We start from the raw sequence: 10,638 nt of genomic DNA, 5'->3' as shown, positions 1-10,638 counted from the left end.
GTCTGTTAGTCTATAAAGTGCCACAGTATTCTCTGCTGCTTTTACAGACTTCTAGAAAGAGACCTAAAAATGTTAAAATGTATTACTGGTATGCGAAACCTTAAATTAGAGTGAATAAATGAAGACTTGGCACAGCACTTCTGAAAGGTTGCCAACCCCTGTGATAGAGATTGCACTACAGCACTTGTATGAGGTGAATTGAAAAATACTATTTGTTTTTTACAGTGCAAATATTTGTAATAAAAAATAAATTTAAAGCGAGCACTGTACACTTTGTATTCTGTGTTGTAATTAAAATCAATATATTTGAAAACATAGAAAACAGCTAAATATTTAAATAATTGGTATTCTGTTATTGTTTAACAGCATAATTAAAAACAATTAATTTTTTTAATTGCTTGACAGCCCTAGTTCTATTATGATTTCCATGACTAAAGTAGATAGAGATAATGAAATTATAGTCTAGATTGCTATTCCTGTTACAATTGTAATCACAGCTTCACTACTGTTGTTCTCAGAAAAAATTCTGTCAGCATCAGTTGAAGAAAACATATCAGAATCCTGTTAGTTTCAGCTGAGTTCAAACACAGCTGAAACTGACGTAGTTCTGATCCCAACATGATAGAACAAATGTAAGGTGTGGTTACAGGTTACCTAATTCTAAGAATTCCCCATTTGGTACCCGAGGTAGTGGAGGCAGCCATCGGGTAAAAGCTTATGGTTCTGAATAGAGAAACAATCATGGATTCTGCTTTTGCTGGTTAAGAAGAAATAGGAAGCAGAAAATAATTTAGGGCTAGTGAAGAAAAGTAGCTTAGAAAGAAAAGTTTTGGTCCTAGTATCTTCGTTCAACTGATAATGCTTTTTTTATAGCCTCCAGAATTTTCTGCCTGTCCTTTAAACACTGATGAGGAAATGAATAATTGGCTCCATTTTTTTGAAATGAAGGCTCCATTGATTTGTCAGCCAGTACTAATTTCCAGAGATCCAGTAAGTCTCTATTTTGTGTTTGTCTATGAATAATTAGCTTGACATGTAATGATTCTGGCTTGGATTTGTTTGGGTTTTTTCTGTTTAAGAATGGGAATTATTTATGGATTATATTAAAGTCTTCGAGGTGTTGGAATGGGTGGCTCAGGGGACTGGTAATAGAATATAACTAAGCCTTTCACTTTTCACTGGTTTGAATTAAACCCCGGTCAATAGTGACTGAATGCTGATGTCTGCATCCTAAAACAACTAGCACAACTGCGTTAATTTTGACATCTAGTTGGCAGTCTAAGAAGACAGACCAAGGAATGAATGGGGATGGACACTAAATTATCTTTATCTTCATGTGCCCCATTCAGAAATGGGTTGGGACACTTTGGCAGGGCTATGTGGGGAAGTTGGTATTAGTGCAGCACTGTATTTGTAGTATGGGCAAATCAAAGCCTGAGAGTCTTGGATATCAAAATATGGACTGAACATATTTCACAAGCACTAAATTCAATGGTAAAAAATATTAAAAGTATGAGAAAATTCATAAGTATGTCTAGTGTCCCTATCATTAGGAATGTTATTGCATTTACATTAGAGTATATACATTAGCCAAGAGCCTTGGGAGGAAAACTAATTACCATCCTTATATTTTATATCTTTTTTAAAAAATTTATAATGATTAAAAAAAACACTTATGCCCAGTAGTGAGCACGTTAGTGGGACATGATGTTGGCTCAAGTGCCTTACTCCATTGGGTCTCTGTTTGGCAGTCTTTGGGCCCAGTGCTCAATTGCATATCATTTCCCCAAAACTAGCGATGATACAATAGGAATGGGCATCTATCAACAGCTGTTAATGGAATATTCTTCTGAATGAAAGCATGTGACATGTCAGTGCTGTTTTTTTATGATGATTGTTACTTATTATTTGTATTAAATTAGTGCCCAGAGAACTCAAGAACCAGGGCCTGTTGTGCTAAGCGCTATTTGTTTGTACAAAGACTGTCTCTGTCCCAAAGAGCTCACAATTTGAGAGTGACACAAGATGCAAAAGAAAGGAGAAACAGACAAAAGGATGGAGAGTGCATTTCCCAGTGGGGCCCTGGTGATGAAGGCTCCTGGGTAGTATGGTAATACAGATAATTAATAATAAAATAGATACATTTTGCTTACTAGCTAGTAGTCTTAGCTTGCCACCAATTTAGCTGTTAGGGCTAATCACACTAATATTTTTACAATATAATAATGTATTATATCTCTAGAAGGCAAATAGCACTGTGTGCCAATGGGAACCTCTTCGTTTAGGCAGCTGGTGTGCAGAATCCAATACTTATCATATAGCTCATTATCATCTTATTGTTACCTGTGCTTCCTCTTGTCAGTACCTATTCGTTCTCTCTCAAAATTGGGCCAGACACTGTCTTTTTGTTGCGTTTGTACAGTGTGTGGCACATTGGGGCCTTAATCTCTGATTATGAGTCCATAGACCCTACCTCAACACAAATAGATTTAAAATTTTATTGGAGAATGTTTAAAAATAGATGATACAGGCGTTAAAAATTCAGTTATTAGTCGTTGGGGGTACCATACAGAGTATAGGGGGATTTTGTTATTTTGATATTGGATAGCGCATAACACACACAGTCTGCAGTATCCCCAATGGGGGGGTGGGTTAAGGTGGATGAGTCAAGGTACAGTCAGCAAGTAGTACTAAAGCCTGGTTTAGAACAACTTGATTGCATGGAAGAAGTGTTGTGTGTTGTAGGTCAGAAAACCTTTCTTTTGAGGCCTTCCCCAACATGCTATGAAAACCTCCATGGCCCTCCTGTGCCACAATAACTGTTTTTCTGCATGTCCAGTAGATTAAAAGCCATGGCTAGCGTTAAGGGATAGCAAGCAGAGCAATTGTCTGTGGCCCCACAATACAAGGGGCCCTGCAAAGCTGAGTTGCTTTGGCTTCAGCCCTATGTGGCTTGGGCTTCAGCTTTCTACCCTGAGCCCCAGGGAGTCTAATGCTGGCCCTGCTCTCTGGTTTATTTTGGTGAACCCTGAAACCTGGTTGCAACCCCCCAGGGGGCCCTGGACCCGTGGCTGAGAACCGCTGGGTAGAGGATGGGAGTCAGGACTTCTAGATTCTATTTATAGTTCTATCACTGTCTCAGTGTGACCTTAGGAAGCGACTCTCTCCGCCTCAGTTTACCAATCTATAAAATAGAGTACTAGGTTACTTGAAAGTCTTTTAAATAATTAAATGTTTATAAAACACTTTGAAATCCATGGAAGAAAAGTACAATATTAACTGCAAAATACTGAAGCATTATTTAAATACTTTCTTTAAAAGAAAATGTTGTGCATTTTCACATAACATAAACTTGTCTCTTTTCTAGGGGTTTGATCTGCGAATGGAGCACACTCATTGTTTCAGTCACCATGGTGAAGGAGGACACTACCATAATGACACTACACCAGATAGTGTGCAGTATCTGGGATATTTTTTGCCTGCAGAAGTTCTCTTTCGTATTGATAGACCCAAGGAGTCTCATAGGGTTGGGAGAGATTAAACCCATGGATGCAAACTTAGTTTGGAGCGTAAGGATAGCAATTAATTTTTAAAAATGAAATATTGGATTTCATCATTATTTTAATTGACATCAAGCACACACATGAAAAGCTGGCATTTTATTGCAGTGTTAGCCTTTTTAAAGAATGGGATACGTTCAGAGTTTAGATTGAAATTGTTTGAATTAAAATAACTATCACAAATTAATTTTTATCCAAACATCAAAGTCGAATAGTTTGTATTAATGATTTATTTTGTTCCATTTTGATTACTTTAGGCAGGCATTATTAGGTGATTTTTCTCTGGCTATAGAAAGCCATCACTGAATTAATGAGAGCTCCACATTCTAAATGGAAGAGGAAAAGAGATGCCAATCAAGAATCATGTGGTAACAACACTACAATTCAGACTCTGATATTGACATGACTGTGTGCCATTCTAGCCATATGTGCCCTAGTGGGTTATAGGTGGGTAATGGGATTGGCCACTTATTTTAATCAGTGATTAGAAGAGACTTGTTTGAAATAAGAGGAAGGCACTTGTAGTTCCACTGATGTAACTTCTAGCTCAGCAGGACTACAGGGTGATGCAATCCTACATCTACAGGAGTCAATGGCAATACCCCATTGATTTCACTGAGAGCATAGAGGACCTACAGGTATGGAAATGCAAACTTGTCAAAGAGGGACTTTGCTCATAGTTAGTTAGCTCATAAGCACCAGTAACAACTTAACAAGCACAGGACCATTTCCAGGGTTTTAAATGTTGATGTTGCTATCATGCCATGGGTGCTTGATTATTTTCTCATACCAGTGTAAATGAGGAGTAACTGTATTGAAGTGAGTGGATTTACAGTGGGCTGACTGAAGGATCAGGCCCTATTTGTTTCTAGTTTTGAATAAGGCTGAAGTACAGGAGCACTTTGTCAGCATTTTTTTTTCTTTACACTCTGATGATAATTGTGTCATTTATCCTGCCAATAAAGTTTTACTGAATTGAATTGAAACCGTCTTACTTGCTGTCAAGTGGGATATTTCTAGGCTGTGAAAAAACCCTGATTAGTAGTTAAAGACTTAACATTTTATGAGTCATTATATTTTTCTTTTATCTTTTTTAGCAAAAACACACTAAACATGTAGATGTGAAGTGTATTTAATATTTTTAATATCTACCTGCTATGTGCTGAAAGTAACACATGTATAAATCGCTAACATAACTGAAAGCCACATGCTCACCAGCCTGCAACATACATGAACAGCAATGCATATGGAGAGTACAACACACGGTGTGTTAATTGAACTAAAGAAAATACATCACCTGTTCGGGGCCCTGGGATAGCACAGGTACTTGAAAAGAGAGTTGGTGAAGCTCTCAAGCACCAGTTGTGGACAATTTTCTAGCAAACCTGCAGTAGTGTATGGTGCAAACTGCTTTGTGTAGCAATAACTTATCTGTATCTTGTAATACCCTTACTGCTGAGAAGGCCTGATAAATAAGTATGACCACTGACTTGGCTGTGCTGGTGCCAGCATGGCATGGGTGTGTATAAAATCGAAGGGCTTTTACTCAAAAATGTTCTGGGCTCGCTGTGGCAGGAGCTGCCTACAGATGTGTGCTGCTCTGAAAATGCCAAGTCCCACTACCAGTCCCAGCAAAACTCCTCCTGGCTTCCCCTACCCCAGCAGTGCAGGTGACGGCAACTCAGTGTGTAGAAACTAGATCGGGGTTGAAAACCTCTGGCACACACGCCAAAGGCGGCATGCGGGCTGATTTTCAGTGGCACTCACACTGCCTGGGTCCTGGCCCCTAGTCTGGTGGGCTCTGCATTTAATTTAATTTTAAATGAAGCTACTTAAACATTTTAAAAACCTTTTTTACTTTACATACAACAATAGTTTAGTTATATATTATAGAAAAAGACCTTCTCAAAATGTTAAAATAGGTGACTGGCACGCAAAACCTTAAATTTAAGTGAATAAATGAAGACTTGGCCCAGCACTTCTGAAAGGTTGCCGACCCCTGAAATAGATCTTTCTATTTCATACAGAAAAAGGATGTTGGGGGACAGGGTGGTAGAGAGACCAGCCCCCCACCTTGGCCAGCAGCCCCCTGTCCCCCAGCTAGTTGTGCTCTGTGGAAGTGGCTGCAGGGTGGTGCTGCTGAGGGGCGCTCCAGCTGCCTGAGGCACTGCAAGTTCCTCCCCACACAGTGCCAGAGGAACGTTGGTGGGTTCAAACTTCTCCAGGTCACTGGCTGGAGTGACCTGGTTCAGTTCCATCTCGAAAGGGGGGGAGAGATGTGAGGAACTGGGGATGTTCTTAATGTTTGCTCTGAATACTGTGTTGGTGCCTCAGTGTCCCCTTTGCAGTTCTTAAGTATCTAGGTGGTGGAGTAAGGGTATGATTGCTACAGAGCAAAGGGCTAGGGAACATAAATGCCTGGCACTCTATCTCCTAGCAACTGATGGCCTGGGCTCCTCCTCTGAGGCTATGTCTACACTACATGATAATTTTGAATTAGCATAAACCGGTTTTATAAAACAGATATTGTAAAGTCGATTGCACGCGGCCACACTAGGCACATTAATTCAGCGGTGTGCGTCCATGGTCCGAGGCTAGCGTCGATTTCTGGAGCGTTGCACTGTGGGTAGCTATTCCGTAGCTATCCCATAGTTCCCGCAGTCTCCTCCGCCCCTTGGAATTCTGGGTTGAAAGGCCAGTGCCTGATGGGGCAAAAATCATTGTCACGGGTGGTTCTGGGTACAGCCTTACCCCTCCCTTCGTGAAAGCAGCAGACCACCATTTCGCGCCTTTTTTCCTGGGTGAACTGAGCAAACGCCATAGCACAGCAAGCATGGACCCTGCTCAGATCACTAACGCAATTGTGGACATTGTAACCACCTCGTGCGTTCTCGTGCTGTCTATGGTGAACCAAGATCTGCAAAGGCAGGCGAGGAGGAGGCTGTTACGGCAGTGCGGCGATGAGAGTGATGAGGACATGAACACTGAATTCTCCCTAAACGCGGGCCCCTGCGCTTTGGAGCTCCTGCTGGTAATGGGGCAGGTTCTACCCATTGAGCACCGATTTTGGGCCCGGGAAACAAGCACAGACTGGTGGGACCGCATAGTTTTGCAGGTGTGGGACGATTCGCAGTGGCTGCGAAACTTTCAGCATGCGTAAGAGCACTTTCTTTGAACTTTGTGACTTGCTTTCCCTGCCCTGAAACGCCATAATACCAAGATGAGAGCAGCCCTCACAGTGGAGAGCGAGTGGCAATAGCCCTCTGGAAGCTTGCAACGCCAGACAGCTACCGGTCAGTCGGGAATCAATTTGGAGTGGGAAAATCTACTGTGGGGCTGCTGTGATGCAAGTAGCCAAAGCAATCATTAAGCTGCTGCTACGAAAGGTTGTGACTCTGGGAAACGTGCAGGTCATAGTGGATGGCTTTGCTGCAATGGATTCCCTAACTGGGGGGGGGGCGATAGATGGAACCCATATCCCTATCTTGGCCCTGGAGCACCAGGGCACCCAGTACATAAACCGCAAGGGGTACTTTTCAATGGTGCTGCAAGCACTGGTGGATCACAAGGGACGTTTCACCAACATCCACGTGGGATGGCCAGGAAGGGTCATGACGCTTCGCGTCTTCAGAAGCACTACTCTGTTTAAAACGGCTGCAGCAAGGGAATTACTTCCCAGACCAGAAAATAACAGTTGGGGATGTTGAAATGCCTGTCGTTATCCTGGGTGACCCAGCCTACCCTTGATGCCATGGCTCATGAAGCCATACACAGGCAGCCTGGACAGTGGTCAGGAGCTGTTCAACTACAGGCTGAGCAAGTGCAGGATGGTGGTAGAATGTGCATTTGGCCGTTTAAAGGCTCGCTGGCGCACATTACTGACTCGCTCAGACCTCAGCCAAACCAATGTCCCCTTTGTTATTGCTGCTTGCTGTGTGCTCCACAATCTCTGTGAGAGTAAGGGGAGAGACCTTTATGGCGGGGTGGGAGGCTGAGGCAAATCACCTGGCCGCTGATTACGCGCAGCCAGACACCAGGGCGATTAGAAGAGCACACCAGAAGCGGTGCGCATCAGAGAAGCTTGAAAACGAGTTTCATCACGGGCCAGGGTACGGTGTGACTGCTGTGTTTGTTTCCCCTTCATGAACCCCCCCCTTTTATTGACTCCTTCCCTGTAAACAACCCACCCTCCCCCTTTGATTACAGCTTGCTTGCTTAAAGGAATTTATAAAGTCACTATCGTTTTAAAATCATGTATTGTATCTTTATTAAAAAGTCATTATAAAAAAGAGCAGAGAATTAACAAGGTATCCCGGGTGTGGTTTGGGAGGAGGATAGGAGGGAAGGAAAAGGCCATAAGCACATTTCAATGTAATGACAGCCTTTTTGGTTGGCTGTCCACGGGGTGGAGTGGGCTGGGTGCACAAGCCTTCCCCCACGCGTTCTTACACGTCTGGGTGAGGAAGATATGGAACATGGTGAGTACTGAGGGTGGTTAAACAGGGCTGCAGCGGCACTCTGTGACCCCGCTGCTCTTCCTGAAGATCCACCAGACGTCGGAGGATATCAGTTTGATCACGCAGCAGCTCCAGCGTTGCATCCCGCCACCGCTGATCTTCCTGCCTACACCTCTGATCTTCCTGAGCGCCATCTCTCAGCGTCTCTCCTATCCTCACGTTGGTCCCTCCTGTCCTCACGTTCACTGGCATCTTTCCTGTACTTTGCTACCACGTCCTTCCACTCATTCAGATGAGCTCTTTCATTGCGGGTTACTTTCCATGATTTCCGAGAACATTTCTCTCGCGTCCTCTTTTTCCTCCGCCTTATCTGAGCTAGCCTTCGGGATGGAGTAGGGGCTTGAAAAATGTGCAGCTGCATGAGGGAGGGAAAACAGGGAGAGAAGTATTTAAAAAGATACATTTTACAGAACAATGGTTATACTCTTTCACAGTGAACAACACTATTCACTTACATAGCACATGTGATTTCACTACAAGTCGCTTTTGCATCGTTTAATATTGAGTGCCTGCGGCTCTGGTGTTACAGATCTCACAGACGCAGGTCCGGGCATCATAATTCAGCTTGCATGCGGCCATGGTAAGCCATTGTCTTTCGGCTTCTCCAGCCTTCATATACACAGTGCCCTCTGATGCTTCTTTCCTGTTAACAAGCAGCAGCAGAACCAACCCCCCCTTCCCAATCCATTCTCTGGGATTGCTTTACCCCTCCCCCACCACATGGCTGGTATCATGGAAGATCACTGCTAATCACCCCTTTTCCCCCCCCACCGCTGTGGCTGGTAGCTGGGAAGATTCCTGCTGGCCAAACGCAAAAAAAGCTCAGCGCTATCCTTCCTCCCCTCCCCCCGCTTGCTACGTGCAAGGAAGGATTTCTTTTAAGCAACAGCCCAGTAGGAAAATGGCCATCTCTGTCCCTTAATTAAATTCCTGAATTTCAACCAGGTTACCATGAACGATATCACTCTGCTGAGGATAACAACAGCGAGATAAAGAACGGATGTTTCTTGAATGCCAGCAATCACCGGGACCATACGCAGCTATGCTTTGTCATGCAATGATACCCGATTACTTGCTACATGCATGGCGTGGTAAAGTGTCCTACCATGGTGGACGGAACAAGGCTGCCTTGCCCAGAAACCTTCTGCAAAGGCTTTTGGAGTACCTCCAGGAGCGCTTCATGGAGATGTCCCTTGGAGGATTTCCGCTCCATCCCAGACATGTTAACAAACTTTTCCAGTAACTTTACTGGCTGCGAATGCATCCCAAGCCCTCATGGCAAATCAATCATTAAAAAACGCTTGCTTTTAAACCATGTTTTATATTTACAAAGGTACACTCACCAGAGGTCGCTTCCATGGCTTCACTGTCTGGGCTAGTGCTTGGGAGGGCTGGGAGGGTAATTCCGTCTGGTCACAAAAAGCTCCTGGCTGTTGGGGCTAACGGAGTGCTGTGTGCTCGCTGCAAGGTCGTCCTCCTCTTCCTCCTCCTCCTCCTCCTCATCTTCCCCTCTCCGCTGAATCCTCAGCCATGGTTGAGATTATAACCCCACACCTCGAATCCACGGACAAGGGGGGGTAGTGGTGGCGCAGCCCCCTAAAATTGCATGCAGCTCAGCGTAGAAGCGGCATGTTTTCGGCCCTGACCCTGATCTTCCGTTTGCTTCTTTGGTTTTCTGGTATGCTTGTCTGAGCTCCTTAACTTTCACTCTGCACTGCACTGAGTCCCTGGTGTGGCCTTTTCCCATCATAGCCTTGGAAATTTTTTCAAATATTTTTCCATTTCATCTTCTCGAACGGAGTTCTGTTAGCACTGAATCCTCTCCCCATATAGCGATCAGATCCAGCACCTCCCGTGTGGTCCATGCTGGAGCTCTTTTTCGATTCTCAGGAGACTGCATTACAACCTGTGCTGATGAGCTCTGCGTGGTCACCTGTGTTGATCAGAGCTCCACGCTGGCCAAACAGGAAATGCAATTCAAAAGTTCGCGGGGCTTTTCCTGTCTACCTGGCCATGCCTCTGAGTTCAGATTGCCGTCCAGAGCGATCACAGTGGTGCACTGTGGGATACTGCCCGGAGGCCAATAATGTCGATTTGTGTCCACACTAACCCTAATCCGATATGTTAATATCGATTTTAGCATTACTTCTCTCATTGGGGACGAGCACAGAAATCGATTTAAAGAGCCCTTTAAATCGATATAAAGAGCATTGTAGTGTGGACGGGTACAGCGTTAAATCGATTTAATGCTGTTAAAATCGGTTTAACAGCATAGCATAGACCAGGCCTGAAAAAGTGCCAACTAAGTGTTGGAGCCAAAGAGATCAGGTGACCTCCTGGCCCGGGAAAGGAACTGAGCAGAGAAGGAGGGGCTGGAGGGGGTGGTTAGTCTGGAGCTGGCTGGGGAGGAGGACTGAAGTGCAGACCTGGGGGTCTGGCTCACTGCCCCCCCAGAGTGGACCCGGCCGACGGCTCCGGTTCGCTGTACCTACAAGCTCTATTTTAGACCCTGTTCCTGTCATTGAATAAACCTCTGTTTTACTGGCAAAAAAAACCAACTG

The 10,638-nt window shown here is 44.3% G+C and overlaps 1 protein-coding gene across 4 annotated transcripts in view; it reads left to right on the top strand.

The window, feature by feature from the left end:
* C1H11orf54 (chromosome 1 C11orf54 homolog) overlaps positions 1-4,540 on the top strand; it is a 28,284-nt gene extending 23,744 nt beyond the window's left edge. For 2 of the 4 annotated variants that reach the window (XM_075061732.1, XM_032776617.2), the window contains 3 exons: positions 874-990; positions 1,923-2,110; positions 3,368-4,540. In XM_075061732.1, the coding sequence (XP_074917833.1) occupies positions 874-990; positions 1,923-2,110; positions 3,368-3,593 (531 nt within the window). In that variant the 3' untranslated portion in view covers positions 3,594-4,540. The remainder of the gene's footprint in view (positions 1-873; positions 991-1,922; positions 2,111-3,367) is intronic. The other 2 variants (XM_075061733.1, XM_032776619.2) reach the window with 1 other exon arrangement.
* The last annotated feature ends 6,098 nt before the right edge of the window (positions 4,541-10,638 follow it).

Source organism: Chelonoidis abingdonii, chromosome 1 (assembly GCF_003597395.2).
Source record: "Chelonoidis abingdonii isolate Lonesome George chromosome 1, CheloAbing_2.0, whole genome shotgun sequence".
NCBI classification, from domain to species: domain Eukaryota; kingdom Metazoa; phylum Chordata; order Testudines; family Testudinidae; genus Chelonoidis; species Chelonoidis abingdonii.
The sequence above is the reverse complement of the archived record's forward strand: the minus strand, read 5'-3'. Positions and strand labels throughout refer to the sequence as shown.